At 41.0% G+C, this 22,984-nt stretch overlaps 1 protein-coding gene across 6 annotated transcripts in view; it reads right to left on the bottom strand.

The window, feature by feature from the left end:
- Positions 1–10,328: 10,328 nt before the first annotated feature.
- Positions 10,329–22,984, bottom strand: part of TMEM131L (transmembrane 131 like) — an 81,498-nt gene continuing 68,842 nt past the window's right edge. For 3 of the 6 annotated variants that reach the window (XM_063136248.1, XM_063136252.1, XM_063136253.1), the window contains 11 exons: positions 22,093–22,709; positions 20,471–20,625; positions 19,191–19,315; positions 18,379–18,533; positions 17,360–17,542; positions 16,278–16,356; positions 15,679–15,764; positions 14,744–14,864; positions 14,465–14,553; positions 13,959–14,101; positions 10,329–10,746 (listed from right to left, as the gene is read on the bottom strand). In XM_063136248.1, the coding sequence (XP_062992318.1) occupies positions 10,468–10,746; positions 13,959–14,101; positions 14,465–14,553; positions 14,744–14,864; positions 15,679–15,764; positions 16,278–16,356; positions 17,360–17,542; positions 18,379–18,533; positions 19,191–19,315; positions 20,471–20,625; positions 22,093–22,709 (2,032 nt within the window). In that variant the 3' untranslated portion in view covers positions 10,329–10,467. The remainder of the gene's footprint in view (positions 10,747–13,958; positions 14,102–14,464; positions 14,554–14,743; positions 14,865–15,678; positions 15,765–16,277; positions 16,357–17,359; positions 17,543–18,378; positions 18,534–19,190; positions 19,316–20,470; positions 20,626–22,092; positions 22,710–22,984) is intronic. The other 3 variants (XM_063136251.1, XM_063136250.1, XM_063136249.1) reach the window with 3 other exon arrangements.

Here is a 22,984-nt window from a genome sequence, read left to right as displayed (position 1 = left end):
TGGGGGCATCTCTCCCCCCCCTTCCGCTCTCTTCAATTTCTCTCAGTAGTGTGTTCCATTCTATAGTAACTGGCAAGTAGGAAGTGAGCGTTTCCGTGTTGAGCTGGGTGGGGTTGCTTCAAGTAGGGTAATTTGAACTCTTTCATTTTCTCCTGTAATTCAATCTTTCTCTCAGGCATTTTTCTGCAGTGAACTATCTTGCTTTGAGTCACCTGACCCCAAGGGAAGGAGACCATTAAATCGGTGAGGGGCTGGATCCCCACCCCACCCCACCAAGACCCCTGACATCCTTTGGTTCTGGGCGTGTGCATGCAGACAACATTCCACCCCAGCGAATCTGCTGGGAACCAGCTTTGGTGCATGTGGGTCTTCTCCAACTGGAGAAGGTCTATGGGGAGCAAAACTGCTTCGCCTGCCCCCTACCTTTACCCACTGGAAAGAGGATATGGGGTAGGAAAACCACCTGACTGAGCCAATAGTTGATGGAGTGCTCTTCAGTCTGGTGGCTTTGCACACGTGGCACCTTCCCCAGGGGCTTGAGGGAGGGTGAAGTGTCCAGGACTGTGCTGCCAACTGGAGGAGCATCGCATTAGACCTGCAGGCTGGGGGTTGCCTTTTCTGTGTTTGCACTTTCTCATTTGTTCTGTATGGTCATCTCTGTGTGTGTTGTGTAGAATCAGGCAGTGAATTTCCCTCCCCTAGTTAGGAAAAAGAAATTAAATAATCATTAAATAATTTGATTTTAGTTCCTGTTGCCTTCCATGTTTTTCTAGTGTGCATTTGTGTGTTATATAGCAGTATTATTCCTGAATTGTTTTATGCCTAGCTTTGCTCTTTTGTGAGCAGGGACATTACTGGGCACTTAAAAGATTCGGGGCCCAGCATCATATGATTAAAATCTGCATACAAATTGCATGTTAAATTATATCGCTATATATGCAAACTTAGAAGTAATTACTAGGATTCATTTAAATTTCACACAAGGCAAAGCCAGCCAATTAATTTCTCATCCAGAAGCACCTTAAATAAAATAAATTATTCCGTAAATTCATACCCTGTCCCAGGTCATCCCAAATCAATAGTTTCTCTTCAATTAAAATTAATTTACAAAAGTGTGAGTGGGGTGGGGGGAGATACAAGGGGAAAAAGAGAGAGAGAGAGAGAGAGAGAGAGAGAGAGAGAGAGAGACTGGTAGGAGGAAAATTGTCCCCACTCCATGGAATTAAGCTTTTTAAAAAAGCTTCCATTAGCACCAATAGAAGATTTCTTTCTAAGCTTAATTGTCATAGAATCAGAATAGCAGAGTTGGAAGGGTCCTATAAGGCCATCAAGTCTGACCCCCTGCTCAATGCAAGAATCCACCTTAAAGCATACCTGACAGATGGCTGTCCAAATGCCTCTTGAGGGCCTCCAGGATGGGAGAGCCCACGACTTCCCTAGGGAATTGGTTCCACTGTTGTACTGCTCTAACAGTCAGGAAGTTTTTCCTGTTGTCCAGCCAGAATCTGGCATCCTGTAACTTGAGCCCATTATTCCATGTCCTGCACCCTGTGATGATTATGAAGAGATCCTGGCCCTCCTCTGAGTGTCAACCTTTCAAGTATTTGAAGAGTGCTATCATGTCTCCCCTCAATCTTCTCTAAGACTAAACAAGCCCAGTTCTTTCATTCTCTCTTCATAGGGCTTTGTTTCCAGATCCCTGATCATCCGTGTTGCCCTCCTCTGAACCCCCTCCAGCTTGTCTGCATCCTTCTTGAAGTGTGGTGCCCAGAACTGGATGCAGTACTCAACATGAGGTCTAACCAGTGCCGAATAGAGGGGAACCAGTACTTCATGCACTTTGGGTTATACTTCTATTAACGATTCCCAAAATAGCATTTGCTTCCCTCCCCCCCCCCCCGCCAAATCACACTATTGACTGATATTCAGCCATGTGGAGCGGGATTTTGGACAGCCACGTCACACAGGGATAGAAAGGTTAACCCTTCCCTACCCAGCTGATACCACTGTGGAAATTCCCCCTTGAAAATGAAAATTAAGTTTAGAAAAATCCTTCGATTGGCACCAATGGAAATCACTTTTCCTAATGTTAATTGCCAGGCAGGAGGGAATGAGGCAGGGGGGCGGGGGCATTTGCAGCATGTGGAGAGGGGAGGGTTGAGCCTTTCATTTCAAGTATCTGCCTAACAGTCCTTCCATAGTGGGACTATGGTAGATCTTTCCGAGCTGTGCAGCTCTTGCACAAAGTTCCTGAATGCCTGGTGTGCACAACTGTCAACTTAGCAACATGTGTTACTGATGCACAATACACCTGTTCAGCATTCTACCTTTTTAAATTGGGGAATTCCTTCCTCCATGCCCACATTTGTCCTAAAGTGTTAGATGTTCCTTGGAGCATTTGGAGCATGTGACACTGGGAGGATCTTTGAACCAACAGTTTGCGCCCAGATTTGAAGCTGCTCCAAAAACGTTACCGAACGGGCCTTCTGGCCCAGCCTTCTGCAACCTGATGCCCATAAGCTGTTTGCATCAAAGCTCGCAGCATTCCTGGCCATTGGCCATGCTGGCAAAACATCGGCAGGGCACCCGGTTGGACAAGCCTCTTCAAACCAGTGTGCCTGTTGCGTTGCAAAACAAACAGAAGGAAGTGGAGGAAACAATGCATAAAGTGCAACCCTATGCATACTGACTCAAAGTGAACATGCTACGTTTGCGCTGTTAAAATCGCTCTGGATTTTAAAAGGCAAAAAAGCGGCAAGAGAGCGGAACGAGAAAATAAAAACAATAGCAGCTCATAGGAAATACCTACCTGCAAAGGATTCCGAATCTGGGCCAGTAGACCGAATGGCCTGGTCAAGCCTCTGGGAATGCTTGAGGACTGCAGCCCGACGTCGTCCGGAGCAGAGTTAACGGCGCATCGCCTTGCGGGTTCGCCTTCTCTCTCTCTCTCTCTCTCTCTCTCCGCCACCGGCCAATGTAACGACCGAGCTAGAGTGGGAGGAGTCGAGGGTGCGTCAGTCCCTTCGCCCCTCGACTTCAGGGTCCGGGATTTTCCCGAAAGTAGCCACATCCGGGCTGAGAACCGCCCCAGGGAGCCCCGCCGCTGTCCAGTTCGCTCGCCCGTCGCTTTCTCTCGGCGGTTCTCCATAGAGAACCACGAGAAGGGACTCCGCTTGGAAGGGGACGACGAGAAGAGCGGCGCAGCTTCCCGAGGGAAGAAGACCCGCTCAGGACGGCAGCCTGGTCATTCAATCACCCTTTTGAATTGCGGGGTGGGGGGGGGAGGTGCCTCTCCTTCAAGTAGCCCCAGGGATCCGGGAATGGGAAAGGCAGCCAGGGGGAGGTTACTTGTCTGGGGCAGGGTCGACATCCTTGCGCGTGTTTATTAAAAGGGGGAAATAATAAATTGATCAGTGATCACAACCTTCCCCAAGCTTTTGCCCTCCATATATGTTGGGCTACAACTCTCATCATTGGAATGATGGGAGTTGCAATCCCACACACCTGGAAGGCAAGAGATTGGAAAAAGCTGAGCTATTGCATTCCATATTGTTGGAGTAAGTATATCACAACCATAAGTTCACTTGAGTAAGAAGAAAACTAAAACCAAAAACAAGTAACTGAAGGAAGTAACATTACAGGACATTTACAGCACCTCAGTCAGCCTTCCTTTTACAATAGCAGTCGGGTTTGCCTCGTCATCCTTGGGGACAGTGTCCTTGGAGAGGGCTCTATCAGCCTCCTCTGCTTCCCCAATTCCCCATTTCAGGAAGGGGGTGCTTGCCCAACTATGCCCCCCCCAAAGCCTCCCATAAGTCACTCTGTTTCCCTTTTCTGCAGTTGCAGTTGTTTTTATTAAACAGCACAAGTGTCTGCACAATCATTTCCTGCCGTGGTGTGGCTTTTGATCTCACATTTGTTAGGCCTGTTATTGTCAGTGATGGGACTCGTGGGTGTCTTGCAGAACAAGGACTGAGCTGCTGAAGGGCTCACCCTTTCACACGGGGCCGGCTCTACCGTTTGGCAGAGTGAGGGAGCAGGTTTGGGAGGCAGCAGCTGGAGACCCCTGATTGTTCCTCCTGAGCCCACCCCTCAGCCATTCACTGCTGTTGGAGGACAAAGATCTGTTTGCCACATTGCCCTGAACTCCCTAATCTAGCTTGCTGGCCTCAGGCCTGGCAGAGGACACTCTCTGTTTGCCTGTATTGATGTGAGATTCAACTGCAAGTCCAGTTGACCTGTACTTGGATGGGAGGGCACCATCTTGTCCTTTGCTTCAGGTGGAGGAATGTCTTGGGCCAGCCCTGCTTTCACTAGTAAACCTAAACAGAAAGAGGTTTTGAAAGAGCCCATTTGAGGAATTGTCTGATTGCTGCTGCTCCAGTCTCTCCTACCTGGGGCCTTCTGAATGCAAAGCAGATGCTTTGCCACTGAGCCACAGACCCTCCTGTAAAAGCTCATGGGACTATTACAGAAGAGAGGCTGAACGGCAGAAAATGATACTTTCATTGGAAAACAGTAAGATAGAAACCTTGAAGGAGCCCATTTGAGGAACAATCCGCCTGCTGCTATCAACGTTGCTTTTGAAAGATCTGAGCCCCCACACATGCACAAACACACATTGGACAGGTCCCATTTCCAAGAAATGCAGTCATACAGGAAGCAGCCATGTGATATCCAGATGATCCTCCTATGTGATCTCCAGGGTTCAAAAGTCCATAAAGTAGGGGATAGCAATTATTTCTTTCTTTAAGACAGCCTTCTCGAACCTGGTACCCTCTGGAATTCACTACCACTAGATATAGTGATGGCCAACAATTTGGATGGCTTTAAAAAGGGGTTGGATAAATCCCTAGAGGAGAAGGCTATTTTATGGCAGCAGTTTTATGATTAAGGGTTTTATGCTTGATGGTCTTGTGGCAAGGAATTCCATAAATCCAAGTCTCAAAAGTGTAAAGAAAACAGAAAAACTGCATGGTCCTGCCACATTTTGTGGACATCAGTGATACCCTAGTGAAGGTTGGGTGCACTACATCATTGTTTTCTGGGTCTAGGATGTTAGGATTACAAAACAACATGGCCTGTTAGGTTCACAACTTTGAAAGTTCCCACATATGTAATTTTTTCCTACAACAATAAAATTAACCACCTGAGAACATATTATTTTGCTGATCGTTAAGGGATACAATTAAGTAACTTACAATACATATTTGAAAATGTGAACTTTCACAGAGATACTACTTTTATTTAGTCCCTGATTCCAAGAACTTAAGATTTTAAGTTGCTGTATTTGGCAGTAAAAATAAACTTATTTTTCTGGTAATCATCTTTACTAGTTCATAGCAGAAATGAGTATTTCTCCAGGTAAGTAACATCTCTTGCTTTTGAATCATTCTCCGTGACTGGGTTCAGACAACATGACAACCCATGGTGGTTTAAATAGTTGACAGTTGATTAATTAACCTACCATGGGTTATTGTGTTGTGTGGAGGGAGCTTTTTTTTAACCAACAGTTGGTTATTTGGCTGAAATAACCAAAGCAAATAACCAACACTGTGCAGCAAATAACCAACACTGTGCAGTGTTGGCTATTTGAACCACCATTGGTTATCATGTTGTGTAGTTATTTCGTTAGCCACAGAGTGGTCAAAGCAGTGGCTGACACTCTAGTTCAGCTGGCAGGATAGATTTTCAGCAGTAATGGCTGATGGGATACTAGCAAGAGGACTGAGGGGGAGAGAGGGGGAGGACTGAGTGAGTCAACTCAGCGTGGACTAATAGTTAACTCACCGCTGATCCTAATCTACACCATGGTTGATTATTATCATTTTGTGTAGAGAGTACCCTCTAGATGAACAACTGTTGAGTTGATTATTACCCCACTGTTGACTATCATGTTGTCTGAATGCAACCAGTGACAATAATGTCTGAATCCATTTATTTCCCCTCCTTTCTAGAATATAGTTATGAGAACATTTTTTCATTTATTTATCATATCTTTCATGTGCTCCTATTCTCAGCATGACATACAATAACAAATTCTGATTCACTGAGAATTAATAAGATTAGCTGTTCCAGGAAGTATTGGTGACTACAATTTTACAGGGGGTGGGGGTGGGGAAAACATAAACAGACATGTATGTTTCAGCTTTTGCTTTACTGGTCTAGAAACTAAAAGTTTATCTGTCACATCTTAGAAAATGTATTTATTTCGAAAATGTATTTATTACGTTTTATGAAAAAAGAATTGCACACTATTTAAAAGAGTTGATCTTTAAAATAGTGAATGAAATAGTCAGTAATATTTCCTTCTTCTTCTTCCTCATCCTCTGGAATGTCCAATGTGTGTTTTGGTAAATGTGACTGTCTGTTACTATGAATAGCAACACATTGCTCTGGTGAAAAATGTTTGCTTAAGACCACAACGCTGTACGCACTGAGCAGATTTTGGACTCAGTCATCTCAGGTGAGAAATTATCTTTAATTATCTTGCTCCCCTGGAATCTATGCGAAGGCCCATGTCTTTTAACAATGGAGTGAATTGTATGGTGTTATTACCGAATATCCAATTGTTTGAAGTCAACAAGATGTCCATCAAGTGGTGGGAATGTGCATGAGATGTAGAAATCTTTGATAATAGGCACTCTTGCTGTCGTTTATGGTGGCAACTCACTCTCTACCTCAGTATAGCTGCTGCTTCTCCAACCATTGCCTCTCTTCTCTGACTATAGTTCTGTGTTCCCCAGTCTTCTCTATTTATCCTGTATTTTTAATGAATGCCAGACACTGAAATAGAATAACAGTAACTCTTTAATTGTCCCCAAACTAGAAAATAGCCAAACAAACTCACTAATGCATATGTTCCCTGTGCTTCAGTCCTGCTGCATTTTAGTTTCCCTTCCCAGGCCATGCTAGAGGGGCCAGCAACCTGATGCCCCACCCCCTCCATTTTTTGGACTGCAACTTCTATCAACCCCAGCCAGCATAACAAATGGTCAGGGATAATGGGAGTTGTAGTCCAAAATGGTTGTTTGACCCTGAAAGCAGTGTATCTCCTTAATTTCTATTCAGGATCACATTTCACCGCAACATGTACAGCTCCACACAGCTGCCATCTCTTATCCCCCTGGATTCCAGCCTCCCTTAAGTAAAAAGTGTACTGGAATTCTGGGTGGTTCGGACAGAAGGCTCTTAGCGGTAGCAATTAAGTTTATGAACTGATGAGAGATTTATTCCATCTTTTTCTCCTTAACAGATTTTCCACGGTAAGAAAAACATCAAAAGAAGTTGTGAGAAAACACAGCAGTCATGAGTGGAAGATGACATTGTCTGGACCACCGTAAAATCCCACGAAGCAGGCAAGTGATGATACAATAAAAGCCTCACCTGGAAGCACCCTGCATATATAACAGATTTACTTCAGTCTCTTACTATTTACTGTAACATTCTGGAAAAACAGGAAGAGAACTGGCAGGCTGGAGCTCAAACCAGGCCTATTGCCTTCAGTAATAAGACTTGCACCATAGGGCTATTCTAAATATTGGAGCACTTTAGTGAGGGTGAATTGCCTGGCTGGCTGTGAGTTTAATTAACTGTGTGTGTCAGTCAGTGATGCGGTTTGCAAATGTGTGTAAGAGGAAGTCTACTGGATGCAGATGTTACAAAAGCATTTCCCCATTGCCGATCTTAGAGGAAGGGGAATGACCGACAATGGGGGTGCCGCTTCCCAGACAAGAAGTCACGTCTTCCCCAAACACACCGCTATCTTCATATTCCAACTATATTAAGTCCCCTATGCTAGCAGAGCAATTCTAGCAAGGAAAGCAGTTGCAGAACGGGCCTGTGAAACTGGAACATGCTTTCTGAACAAACCAGGATCTCCAATGTGCCTAGACACATTGGTGTCCAACAAACACCCCTGTCCCTCCCATTTTTAAAAAATTTAATGTGAAAAGTTGGGTGTTTAGCAGTCGCAAAGTGAAGCACTTTGCTGGCTTGCATTTGGGACTCATATGGGTCCAGAGGCTGCAAAATAGTGTCTTGTGAGTGACTGCACCTAACATGGCTGCTGTTCCGTGTGTGGACCCCTCCCCAAAAAGCGCAGCTCTTTTGTGATAGTGCTCATGACATTTTTTCAAAATATTAAACGTACCCACCAGCCCAAAAAGCTTGGGGAGCCCTGAGCTATATGGTAATGTCATTTGTAATTCTTAGTTCCTATATAAAGGCATTGCTTCTTGAAAAAGAAGGAAACCTAATGAACAGTTAACATCATGTTTTGCATAGTCTAGGATTCAGGAAATGTAAGTAAGTTTCCTGGTTTTCAGTTATGTGCAAGGGGTGATACATGACATAAGCTACTCTTGTTCAACTCCAAATTTCGCCAAAGCTAAAAATAAAATGCAAGTGAAACTTGATCAAAAGCCTGATGCAGAAAATCTGATTGGTGGCCATCCAGTTTCTGCTTGAAAACATCTATCAAAGAAGAGCCCACCACCTTTTGAGGCAGGCTGTTCTAATGTCAAAGATCGTAGTCAGGTTGTTCTTCCTAAAATGTAATCAAAAATCCCTTTCTTGTAATTTGAGACCCGTTGGTTCAGGTTCTACCCTCTGGAGCAACTGAGAACAAGTTAGCTCCATCATCTATGTGACAACCCTTCAGATATTTGAAGATGGCTATCATATCACCTCATCATCTCTTCTCCAGGTTAAACATACCCAACTCCTTTAACTTTCCTCATAGGCATTGGTCTGTAGGCCCCTTACTATCTTTGTTGTCATCTTCTGGACAGTCCATTCCATTCCTTGATGTTTCAATTACTTGTAAGGAACTTATATGGAGCCAGGTCATTGGTCATGGAATCCAGTACTGTGTGATTAATGAGACTTCTCCATGATATCAGGCAGATGGCTGTGGTGGCTACTTGTGTCTGTGTATATGCTGCACTTCCATGATTCTGCAAGAAATGTGCAGAATGCCGCATACTAGGAAGAGAATTCAGCTCTTTCAGAATCTCAAATCTTTCTGTATTTCAAAAAGGCAAGTTCCTAGTTCCTATAGATGCAAAGTTATGTTTGAAAGTATAAGAAAACAGAAAAGGGGCTGAATAAAGTTTTCAGAAGTCATATGGTAGGGCTTTGGTACAGCAGTATTTCTTACTTTAAGCGAGGAGCAGGGAAGTTGTGGTCCTCCAGATGTTGTTGAACAGCAACTTCCATCAGCCCCAGACAGCTTAGCCAATAGAGAAGTATGATGGAAATTGCAGTCCAGCAACATCTGGAGGGCCAGAAGTTTCCCAGCCCTTTTTCAGAGCATACACAGAGCAACCTCTGGTCCAAATTCTATTCCAAAAGAGTACACGTGGTGGACTTACATGGCATTCCACAAAACAAGCTCTTGTTGGTATAATTCATTTGTAAGAATATTTGCAGAAATGTGGGATATTTTGTCAGGGGGCAGAATAGTAAAACATAAAGCAGAAAGGGAGTCATTGGCAAAGGGGCCCTGTGGAAGCAGGGTCGTGTGCATTTATGTTCACCAGATGCTCAAGCCCAGACCTAACCAAAGACATTTTGTTGTTTGAAGAGTGCAAGTGGGCCTCCACCCACTAGAGCACTTTAAAGAGTCTTGTTACACTGTTGAGACTCCAATTTTTCTCTCCCTTTCATAGCAGCGCCTGAAGTGGGCTGCTTTATCCTGCTGCATGTCAGGGCCTGCCCTGCTGAAGCCTCCTTTGGCTTCTGACTACGAAATACTGAACATATTATCAGAAACAAGCAATGGCACTTATTTTAGAAAGTGTGCTTAGGACTGCAGCCTACGTACTAAATATTCCCTTTACACATTTCACCGTTTTTCTGTAGCCATCAAGGTTTGGAAATTGTTCTTACAAGATTTACTGATACTTCTGCAGGTCTGAATACAATAAATGAGCAGAATTCTCTGTTTCAAACCCTATCAAACTGTACTGGGTTTGCTTCTGGGTTGTTGTTTTATTATGATTTAAGGAGAATGTTTTATGTGGTTTGTATATTTGTTTTCATTTATTGTTCTGATGTTTTTTAAATTTTATTACTGCAGCTTCCTTGAAGGAAAGGCAGGGTATGCATTTGATAAATAAAAGTTTAAATAAATGCCAGCAAATGTTTTTGCTGGAAACAAGGGAGGCAGAACTTAGTAGCATTTTCTTCATTGCCAAGTACAGGGCATGAAAGTAGCTGCAGTGTAAACAGCGACTGTTGTGTTGCCACAGATACAGGCTGTTGTTTTTAACCTTAACTTATAATTAAAGATTCTCTGTTTTCAAAAAGCAGGAAATCCAGATACATCAGTAAAAAAAAAGTTTATTTTCCATACAAAAGTGCCAAAATATCCACCAACATTGAATTCTAGTTCAACAACCAGCTTATTCTAATAATCAAAACTGAAAGCATCTTTATTTCACATTTTAAAAACCAAATTCCTTTTCACACGTTTCCACAATAACCCGAGTCCCTAGAAAGAGGGAAATTTGCATTCCGGTTGGCTGCTGAAGTCCATATGTCTAAGTTCATATAGGCACGGAATGGGTTAAATCTCGGGTAGTATTCCTGCTTACATAGAACTGCCTGGTTTTCCACCTGAGCCGAATGCTGAGGGGTGGCACTGACTGGGCAGCAGCTTTCATAGACATCGCTCTGAGGGGCCCAGATGGAACCAAACAGTCCAGACATGGGTGACAGACTCCTGGTGCTTGAGAGGTAGGACTGAAAGACAAGACAAAACATAACAGAGAGTGTGATATAAATGTATACACTGAGAAACAAATGTAGGGTCAGGAATAAAGACATTGTGCTAGTGGAAACTAATGCTTGTGCAACCACAAGTAGCACTGCTCGTTTTCATTGCTCAAGTGTTGGTTTCCGCCACTAAAGGGCCTGTTCAGACAACACACTGGCTGCTTCATCGCCGTTTGAAACTCAATATGGCAAAAACTGAACTGCTTGTTTTTCCTCCTAAACCTTCTCCTCACCTCTCATTCTCTCTTACTGTCAACAATGTCACGCTTACTCCAGTCAAGGAAGCTCGTAGTCTTGGCTTTATATTTGATTCCTCGCTCTCCTTTATTCCTCATATCGAGGCAGTAGCTAAATCTTGTCGTTTCTTCCTGTATAATATTGCCAGGATTCGACCATTTTTGTCTGTCTCTTCTGCCAAGACTCTCGTTCACGCACTGGTTATCTCTCGGTTGGACTACTGCAACCTCCTTCTCTCTGGCCTCCCCTCATCTCACATCAGTCCGCTGGTCTCTGTCCACCACTCTGCCGCTAAGATCATCTTCCTGGCCCGCCGCTCTGACCATGTCACTCCGCTTCTCAAATCTCTTCATTGGCTTCCAATTCACTCCAGAATCCAATATAAACTTCTCCTGTTGACCTTCAAAGCTTTTCACGGTCTAGCTCCTGCCTATCTCTCCTCTCTCATCTCACACTATTGCCCCGCTCGTGCTCTTCGCTCCTCTGATGCCATGCTTCTCGCCTGCCCAAGGACCTCCACTTCCCTTACTCGGCTTCGTCCTTTTTCCTCTGCTGCCCCTCATGCCTGGAACGCTCTTCCAGAACACTTGAGAACTACCAACTCAATCACAGCTTTTAAAACTCAGCTAAAAACTTTTCTTTTCCCTATAGCTTTTAAACATTGAGTTTGTTCTGACTCTATACTGTTAGCTTCACCCTACCCGGTGCCTGTTTACACTTCCCTGTGCCTGTTTGCATTCTCTTCCCTCCTTATTGTTTACTACAACTTTATTAGATTGTAAGCCTATGCGGCAGGGTCTTGCTATTTACTGTGTGGTCTGTGCAGCACCATGTACATCGATGGTGCTATATAAATAAATAAATAAATAAATAAATAAATAAATAATAATAATAATAATAATAATAATAAGGCTGCTAACCCTTTTGCAGCAAATGGTTAGTGACCACATTTAAACCGTGGTTATGTAGCTACCATGATTAGGAATGGTTCACATGACAGACTGTCATGGATCACACAACATGCACACAACTAAACCATAACGTTTACCTCAAAATGCTTAACCACCATGGCTTAGTGTGTCATCTGAACAGTGTCATAGTGTCATTAGCACTCACGGATGGATACCACTGAATACAACCCAAAGAACTCAAATACTTTTTAGAAAAGAAGGTTAGAAAACCCAAGGGATGAAATAGAATGCAAATTAGATAGGTATCTGGTTGAATTGCTAATATTAATCATGTGGACTTTGGACTTTCATAAACTAAAACTGAAATCCTATGCATAGACAGAAAAAAAGGCCCATAACTCCCAGCATGCCCCTGCCAGCCATGCTGTCTAAACATGTTGGGATTGCACCCTAAGTTACTCTTAAAATTCTTTCCTGCATGGCAGTTATGTAAGTCCTGATGAAAACAGGTTTTTGATTTGTGTTAAGGAAGAATGCTGTAGGCCAATCAATTTAATGTTCATTTTCTCCAAAATGTGTGCTAAATCCAAGCTCTGACGAGCAGCCAAATTTCTTTGGGATTGTTGCTCATTTTGACAAAGGCAGAAAAGTAGAACTACATGTGCTTTGCTTGACAAATATTTCAGTGGACACACTTTATTTAACTTAACTAGAATCTAACGGTGTTGTAGCTATGGCTAATGAGGTTGTGCTAGTGAAAACCAACTCTTGCACAATGTAATTAGTACAACAGTAAAAGTCAGTGATTTGCCGCTGGAATGCAGCAGCAAAAAGGGGGAGATTCTTCTTAAAAACAAGCCATGTATTCCCTGCATGCTTTTTTTTAATGGCACAATTCTTGGCACTGCATTTCAGCAGCCAATCAGTTTTTCCCCTTGTGTTAGTTACATTGCACAAGCATTGATTTATGCTAGTGCAATATCATTAGTGCGAATGCTGGGACATCAATGGATACTGCCCTTTACTTCCAGAGTGGCACACAGCATCCTCTAGGTTGTGTTCTGTCATTTCAGCATTGTAGCTTTTACTTATATTGAGGGACTGTGCAGTTGAGATGATTCAGATAATGGTTGGATTCTCTGCAGACCTTCAGCCCACCCACCCCAGCTTTGACTGCAGCAGGACTAGCTTCCTACTGAAACTTGAACATTTCAAACTTGAATTTCTGTAAACCTCCCAGAGCTCTGGCTATGGGGGCGGTATATAAGTGTAATACATACATACATACATAAAAGTAATAAATAAACATCCTGCTCCTATCATGCAATCTATGGTGCAGCATACCAGAAAGGCAAGATAGAAGAAGTGAAGGAGAGATTAGAGGGAATGCCATCGTTTTTGCTTCCTAAAACCCAAAGGTCCCATTGTGGGCCCCTTGTCTGTCTGTCTTTTTACATACACAGGATTTTATTCTGGAGACTGAATAAACAACAAAATGAATGCTTCATGCATGTCATGATGGCCAGTGTGGTTGCAGTGGAGCAGCTAACAGACAGGTTCCTGACTACACTTGTTTCCTATGCTCTTTGAACCAATTCTTTTTAAAAAGCCTACGCTGCATGACTAAAAAGCTGTCCATGACTAAAAAGCTGTCCATTACTTGTATTTCAGTGGCCAACTGACATTATTGAAATCCAACTAAAATTTCCATTTTTCTGCGCAGGGGAAAAAAATGTAAATGTTCATGTAGCATTTTTCCACCACTTCTTCACAGACAAGTCTTGTAGAAAATGCAATATGAACTTAACTATGTAAATGGTTCTCAGAAAACATATAGCAAATGTACCAAAATTAGAATCAAATCTGGAGTGGAATAAAAATATATAAACCTTGAAGCAGCCTCGATTGAATCTTGAAATGCATCTATTTTAAGTGCCCACTAAAAAGAAATGAGCAGCAAGAGAATGCAAAGGTCAGTCAGAAATGACTAGAGGGTTGCTATAATATGAAAATAACACTTGTGATACTCACTGTTGGGTTGACATAACTGGTGGGTTCCCAGGTTGGAGGAATATTAGGTGGGGTGCTCCAAGTAGATTGACAGTTGTGGTCAATGAAGGCTGTATTCTGAACCTCTGCAGTGCATGGGAAGCCATTATGGTAGTTCATGTTTTCTATGGTTTAGGAGAAAGGACAGATTCCGGTATTTGTCAACCAAGTGGACATTCCAAATTGAAGCATGGCTCCATGCTTTAAAACAAAAGTTAGTGCAATCATCTTGGATCCTATAATCTGCATTTTTTGTTTTGTAGTTCACTTGGAAAGGGGAAGGGGAAAGACAGGATGCGTTGAGCAAGAGCATAGGTGGGCCTACTGGGACTTCACATCATCTGCCTAACAGCTTTCCAAAGTGGACTTGAGCACTATGCCTACACAACAGAGACACAGGATTGAACACGTGATGGGAAATGACAAGCCCCAGTCCAGGTTGTGCCTGTTTCTATATAGAACTGCTCAGATTTTGGTAGGAGACGTACCTTCTGTGAAAGCATTGTATTCATTCACTTCTACTGGACAGTACACGTCAGTAAACTGGCCATCACAAGATGCATTCCAATCAATGAAGCTATTAAAGGTAAAGCAAAACTTGGTTTCAGAAAAATTTTAACAAAACAAAACACCCCCTTCTCCATCTTAGTTATGCAAAATTATTTTCAAAGTTACAGCATTGCATTGTTGAGAGAGAGTGAGTGAGAGAGAGAGACAGAAAGAGGGAGGGAGGGAGGGAGGGAAGGAAGGAGGGAGGGAGAACTTGCCCATTTTGTAATGAAGGGTTTTCCTGGATCACGCATGATATGTTGTTCTCAAGGCTGTAGTTTACACTATTTGCCAGGCAGATGGGTTGAGGTGGCCACAGATCTCCTGATGGATAGATACCTAGAAAGGCACATAAAATTGAGAACGGCGCAATCTATAAATTAAGGTGCTGTCAAGCATTAACATTACAATGTAATGCGATTCTAGTTCCTACAATATATACTAAACAATGCACTCAAACAACAAAATGAAATCTGTGCTTTACAATATGCCATATTCTGTTTTAATTTGTTGTTTTAAAAGTACTTCCAATGAAGAGATCTTGCCAATCTGACATAAAACATCAGAATAATATTCCAAAATGTACAGTGGCTTCTCACAGTATCCGATGAAAAATGAAGAAATTGATTTTTTTTTAAGCGAGAGGAAACTGCCTTTCAAAAAGGAGTATATGGGCCTCTCTCACACACACACACCCCACACTTTTCTATGAAATTAGTCAAAGTAATACAAAACTTTACCCAAGTAGAAATAAATAAAATAAATCTGGGTAACAAAATAATTCAATGAAACAATATTAAAGGTGGGTTGGATAATGATTGCATAACATGGGATAAATTGGGGAAAACTGATAGTGTAGACTTTAGTCAACATCTCTGTATAATCTCAAAACAACTCAGAATGTCTGTACAATTTTATAAGTCAATCTCCAACAACCTGGTGCCCTCCAGATTTCAACTCCCATCATCCCCAGCCAGCATGGGGCAATGGTTGGAAATTGTAATCCAAAACTATTGGAAGTTGCCAGGTTTGGGAAGGCTCTCATATAGTTGGCTGGAATAGACATAAAATAAAATAAAAATTGACCAACGCAATGAGCCTATTTATAACATTCAAGCAGCAATATCAGCGGTTATTATTTTGATTAACTAACCTTTATTTTTCTCTGGATCTACAGCTATGTCAGTGAAGCTGGGGCATATATTCTCTGGATATTGGGTGACACTATTTACATCTCTGCTAAAGAAAGATTAAAGAGAAAGCATTTTATATTTTGAACATCAACTATGGTTGCCCCATTACATAAGATATGTATGTCATCAAATGGATTTATACTGCAGGCATGAGGGGCAATGAGACATCCATAACGATTTCAATGGAGGAATACAGTCTACACACACATACACTCAAAGAGAGACAGACAGACAAACAGATGGTGCGAAGGAGAGAGAATGCAGGTTCCATCAAGCTATTTCTATTGTTAGATGAAAACACTGCATTAAGGATAATTAATAACATAAAAGACACAATTGTATCTTTAAAAATAGCCACTTATTACAAATAGAAGATATTAGAGCACATTACAAAGCGATTAGGACATATTATGTTTGCAAAAATTAAAACAAACAGGACACTACTGATCTCTACAAATTTAATTCTAATGTTTTTCTTTCAGTTCACTTCCTAGTTATGTTTGAAACTGTTGGAGCTTAAGTGATTTACACATAAATATATATTTTTAAAAGTCTTTACCTGGTATTGCAGATGTTGTGAGAGAGGTTTAAAGTGATGGGTGTTTCAGCTGGAAAATCACTGCATGAAATATTTTCCCCTACACAAATCAATGAATGAGTCAGTCATTTTAATAATATAATGTGAGACAGTTCACTAATTGCTAGGGATATGAATTTACCAAGCAGACTATGAGTTATGCATAAAACATTTCTTACTTCTTTTTTCTAGAGATTACAGATCAGAAGAGATAGGGAAATAGCTGAGACATACCCATAACTAGCATCCTGCAATAGATTTGCCCTAATAGCCAAGGTTAGAAGGTACTTAAAGTTTACACACCATAAATTATGCTACAAACAATTTATAAAAAAGCATTTAAAATAGCAATCCATGTAATTCTGAAGGTACAGTAAGTAAAATATTTGTGTACTATTCTTAAGGAAAAGCTTACTCCTTACTAATTGTCCATTGTGGGAGCCACCTAAATTTTAAAATGCAAATAAGTTCCTTTTTTTAAAAACAGGTGCCATGTAGCCTTAACAACTGTTACAGCTGTTTGTGTATTTGGTTAATGAGCCAATATAGATGTATGGCTAAAAATATGAAATTAGTCAATTGGGAATTTAATTCAATTAAAAGCTTTTTCCCTTTTGGGGTGTTGTTGTTTATTCGTTCAGTTGTTTCCGACTCTTCGTGACTTCATGGACTAGCCCACGCCAGAGCTTTCTGTCGGCCGTTGCCACCCCCAGCTTCCCCAGGGTCAAGTCTGTCACCTCCAGAATATCATCCATCCATCTTGCCCTTGGTCGGCCCCTCTTCCTTTTGCCTTCCACTTTCCCTAGCAAAGTGGAAGGGGTGTAGGTATGATATAATATTCAGATAATCTCAAATACAGTAATACTACAAGTGTTGTTAGATGGCTCCTCGGAGAATATTTATTACCCAGTAATAATAAGCAGTTATTGCACACCATTGCTTAGAATTCCCACCTTTTAAACACCCACAAAGAATTGACTTGTGCTGGCAATACAATGTTGCTTTCCAAAAACGGAAGAATTGAAGAACACACACACTCTTCTAGCACCAACGCCACCACTTACGGGAAGGAAGGAAGTGTCTGGTGGGAATCATGGGCTTCTTATCTCCATCAGAACTACTGGTGCTGCTCCAGCTGCCCCAGCTGCCCCGACTGGCACGTACACTCCCTGAAGAACTTCCACAGTCTGAACTTGAATCCGAGCAAAACCTTTCCAGGCACTTCTTGGGCCACTGATAGAAACCTTCTAGGAGATTGGGGGGAACTGTTAAGAAGGCAATAACCTCATGACTCTTGTCAACTTATTCTTGCTAGCAGGCAAATATGCAAATGGTCAAGACATTGGCCTGGTTCAGACAACACGCTAAACCATGCTGCTTAACTACAAAATGGGTAAGGGAATTCCATTAACCATTTTGTGGTTAAGCAGCATTGTTTAGCATGTTGAACCAGGTCTTCTCTTCTACACCATATTTTATTCATTGGAAAGGTTACTGAACGGGTTTAGCATATATTCATATGGGGTAAGTGAACAGGATAAGGCAGAATCCATTCCTAAATTTCTTTTATATCTGAACTTTGTAAACCTTCACACATGTATATTGACATTGCATAGTCCACATTAACTGAGGGTATTTATTACTGGTTTGCACTACTCAGTTCTTACTAATCAGGCAGGAACATTCATATACAGAAAGAGGGCAAAGAACTAGTAGGTCCACCACTTTATAGTACATGGGGCAGTATCCAGTGTTGACACAATGCTAGCTCTAATGACCTTGTGCTAACATAAACTAACACAGCACAACATCATTAACGCTTGGTAGGCAAAGGTTTGCTGCTGAAATTTGGCAACATGGTTTGCACTGAAATTTGGTGACAAATCACCATCAAGTGCTAATAAAGTTGCACTAGTACTAGTGTTCACTTTGCACTAGTGCTGTGACCGCACTGGATAGTGCCCATGATTGTAGTAAGTAAATTAATTAGGTATTTGATTTGAGGACAATTAAAAAGAGAAGGATTCAAAACAAAGAACCGAAACTGTTACATACTACTTGCTTTTGGCTCACTTGTGCGTACCTGCTTCTCTTTGAGTAGACATGCTAGCTTTTTCATCTCCTTTACATGTTTCTCCATTGTTCTGAGCATACCAGTTTCTTATATTAATGTTAGTTCTAAGTTCAGGTCTTTCAAATTCATTGCAAACATGTTTCAACTCCGTCTGTTCAGGAACCCTACAACAGTCCCAAAACAAAACAAAAGTCTTTATTTTTTCTTCCAACCTTTATATTTATTAATAGCAACTATGGAGACAATCTCTATGCATACTGTTATAAGACAAAAGTCCCTGGCACAGAGATTCTCACATACAGCTCAGCCTGCCTCACAGAGTTGTTGACAGGCTGCAGTGCCACTTTAAACTCCTTGGAGGAAGAGCAGGAAACAAATTAACAAGAGCTGTCTTCCCCAGCCTGACTCCCATCATCCACAGTGGTCATGGCTGGGGATGATAGATGTTGTAGTCCAACACATCTAGAGGGTGTTAGGTTGGGAAAGGATGAATAAGAGTAATAATGAAAATAACAAAAAATAAAATAAAAAAATGATTGGATCCAGAATTAGACTCCTGCAAGATGGAGGGATTTTCGTCATTTCTTCCTTCCTCCTGCAGCCTCCTATGTCACCACAAAATCTGGGGGTCTTCTGGAACTGTGAGGGAGGTGGTGCTGATGACTGCAGGGTGAAGGGTGGCAAAAGCCACCTCCTCGCCTCCTTTCCACCAGCAGAAACTTTCTGAGCAGACTTAAATCCAACCCAATTGTAGTGGTTGAAATATTGCAAGTCCTCCTCTAATTGAAGAACTTGCACATATAAAAGGCAGCCATGCATACCGTGCAGATATATTAACATGCTTCTTCTTATTTTTTCTGTTTGTCCTATGTCGATTCCAACTTGTATTTGGTAGATGTCCTTCTCTTTTCTCCTGAGACCCACTTTTTCGGTGAGTATCTTCCTGCTGACAGGCAAAAACAAGACTTGGTAATACAAATACATGTACTCCAGATCATAAGGTATCAACAGCTATACACTAGTAGAGAATGTCACAGCATCTTAATAAACAAACAATAATTATGCCAAAAATGTTTCTGAGGGCACTGTTAAAAGCCAATAGCTTTTTGATACTGAAATACAGTATGTTAGCATGCAGCTTTGTTGTCACCCTCCATGTTCCATGATTCTCTCCACAGCTAATGCCACAAAGGCAGAGAGGACTGAAATTTGAGGAACAATGTCCTATACAATTTTGACTGGATTAAAACCAAAGTCATCTGTCAGGTTTATGACCAGCCTGGTTATAAGCTCACCTAATACAAATCCTCCCTTTCTTCACTCCCCACCCCCCGACCTCCGTTCGCCTGAATTTCCATTCTGGTAAAGGACAAGTGTGCCTGAAAAGTTACTGCAGCTTTAGATTACATAGTTACAGACAAACCCAACTATACATGTCTACTCAGAAGTAAGACCCATTGAGTTCAATGGGACTTACTCTAGAAAGGTGTGTATAAGATTTGCAACCTAAGAACATTTTTGATTTGGCTTTAAGAACTCACCTAAGCTTTACAGCTACACCACGGGATAGTAATGCAGCAAATGTTAGCATGTACTCAGACTCTAGATATCAAATGCCAAATTTTGGAAAGCCGAATTTACATTGCCATTTTTGAGACTGAAAAAATACAATGTAAACTTTTCCATGTAAAAATGAAGCAAACTTTTTTTTAAAAAATGTCCCAATTTGGGGGGGGGGGGGCGTTGGTTCACAAAAGCAGCACTTTCTGAAAATTTTGGGTTTCAGTGCTAGTAGTCACTAGTCACCAGAGTTTGTAGTATATGAGGAATTTTGACCAAGACACAGTGTTAAAACGGTGGGTAAGAGGAGAAAAACCTTGTAGTACTTTTTCATCTCAAAAATCAATGCATTAACCAGTCACCAATGAGTTTGCATCAGGTTGCACAGAAACTCCGTCAATTACTTACTTACTGAAATATGCAACTATACTTCCCTATTATGTTATTCATATTTTTAAAGTGCCTTTCTGTAAATATATTTTAAAATGCTGTTTAAAGGTTCTTTAAAGTATTAAAAGAAGAAGTATGTAACAATTCAAACCTCAGCAGAAGAAAGTTCCTGTTTTCCACCACATAGTGATTCATCTTTAGGCCCTTTATTTATCATCTTCTCTGTAGAAGGCTTTGTGTTTACCTGCTTTTTCAAAGTCTCACAGTTTTCAGTTTCATTCCTGAGAGGCACTTGCTGGCTATTCCCTTAAAAAAGACCAAAAAAAGAAAAAGAAAAAAAGACAACATCACATTAATCTCATCTTGGAAAAGTAAGATTGAAAAAGTTAAAATACAAACTAACTCTGTATTTTAATCTTATATCAATTTTGCTGCGTGGTTTTATCCTGGTTGTGCTTTTTATACTGTATTTTGTATTTGTGCTTTTAACCTGTTGGTTGTGTTATTATGGTTTTAATTTCTATGAACCGCCAAATAGCTTTGGCTATTGGGCGGTATAAAAATGTAATAAATAAATAAATAAAGATGCACAATCTGCTTTTCTACAGTTCATGTTAATTTCAAATACAGCTTTCAAAGATATGGGGTTACATCCAGGCTTAGTTATGCTTTGAATATACTTTAATCATCATTATTAAATATTATAAATTTTAAATAATGCCAATATATACTTTGAGTATACTTCTCAAAAATCAAAGGAACATAAATTAGTCATGACTAAACTAGGTCTCAGTGATTTCAAAAAGCCTTCTCTGAGCATGATTAAGCCTGAATCCAACCCATGGAGATTTTTCACATAACAATATGCTAGCCATGTTTTTGTTTTCTTGTCTACACAAAATTACCATGTGTTAACAACCCTAATGTCACTCCCACTCTTTAGGCATGGTTAAAATCACCTGTTTTTCTGATAGAAAGCCCACACAATCATGCAATGCTATTCTTTAGTAGTTAATTCCTAAAAAATATAGAACTACCTTGAAAAATTACAACTCTGCATACAAACAAACTTTCAAAATTGAACATTTAGAATCAGAAGTTAGGGATTTTTTAGACATTGGCTTAGTTCTAAAAAGTTTCCTTCCTGTAGCAGAAGCGTTCCTTTCTCAATAACTAGGAATCCTTTCATTCCGAGAAATACGCAGAACCTTTCATTTCCTTTTTATTACATTTTTATACTACCCAATAGCCAAAGCTGTGCAGTTTACAAATATTAAAAACTTTAAAAATGCAATATTGTGCATAATATAAAAACCCACAAGCAGGACACAAGTACAACAACTCCCTCCCACCCATGTTCCCCAGTAACAGGGGTAAATAAGATTACTACCTGTGCTACTGGAGGTAGCACATAGCCATCAGGACTAGTAACCATTGATATCCTTCTCCAGGAATTTATCCAATCCCCTTTTAAAGCCACCCAAGCTGGTGTCCCTCACTACATCTTGTGGTTACGAATTGCATAATTTTAACTATACGCTGTGTGAAGAAGTCCTTTCTATCATCTGCCTATTATGGGAGAGGGAGAAAAGTGTCTCCCTATCCAGTGTCTCCCTATCCATGCATAATTTTGTACACCTCTATCATGTCTCCCCTTAGCCTCCATTTTTCCAAGCCAAACAATCCCAGCTGTTTTAACCTTCCCTCATAGGGGAGTTGCTTTAACCCCTTGATCATTTTAATTGCCCGCTCATTCCCTATTAAAAAGATTACCATTATTCTTCCTGGAAACGTCTTGAAATTCTGATTGTTGCTGAGGTGAATGCCTTGGGAAGCGACTTTCAGACTGCTTCTTCGATGACTTCAATGGGCACAGCTCAGGTTCTTTGAGCTCAGCTATATTTTCTGAAGTCTTAAGATTCGTTTCCTTAGGAAACATATTTGTTCGAAGACCCTCCTTCAAATTGCACTCTGAAGAAGTATTTTTCATAAGTGTTGCACTTTTCAATGCACCTTCTTCTTTATCTACAAAGTTCCCTGGGTGCGTTAAGTTCTTTTGCATGTTTACATTTATGCTATTCGCATATTTCAGGCTCAGCCAGCTTTCACTAACAGTACAAATCTCCTCCTCTGGTGCTGAAGTTTGATTTTCAACCATCTGGTTCTGTTTGTCCTCAGTTATTAGGACAGCACCACCACTTGCTGTGTTTGATTTTTGTTTACCGTAGTATACGGAGCACTTATGTTTCTTCTGTGAGTGACTGTATGTTGCTGGACTCCTTTTGGCAGCATTCTGGCTACGACTTGTTGCTGCGCCCACAGAAAGGGAGCCTTTTCCTTTTCCTTTATCAGAAGAACTATATGTATCGGTAAAGGTTTTGCAGCTGCTCCTGGATTTGGAAAAAAAGTTATAATTATTGTACAAAGGTTACATTGTCCATAAATAATTGATATTGAACACTATATTTTTCCTGGGAACCAACGCTATACAGTTTTGCTTGTGTTCTGCAAAAAGTGTATTTCATTACAAGCCTTTTATTTATTTTTAACCAATACATGTAAATTGGCTACAGGTAGGAAAGTATCACATCCTTCTTGGCCCTCTGAATCTATGTCATACATGGAATAAAATTTTCATATTTCCTCCCTCCTTCACCAAGAGGAG

The sequence above is a fragment of the Elgaria multicarinata genome, chromosome 10 (assembly GCF_023053635.1).
Source record: "Elgaria multicarinata webbii isolate HBS135686 ecotype San Diego chromosome 10, rElgMul1.1.pri, whole genome shotgun sequence".
NCBI classification, from domain to species: domain Eukaryota; kingdom Metazoa; phylum Chordata; class Lepidosauria; order Squamata; family Anguidae; genus Elgaria; species Elgaria multicarinata.
Note: the sequence above shows the minus strand (reverse complement) of the source record. Positions and strands in the feature narration are given on the sequence as shown.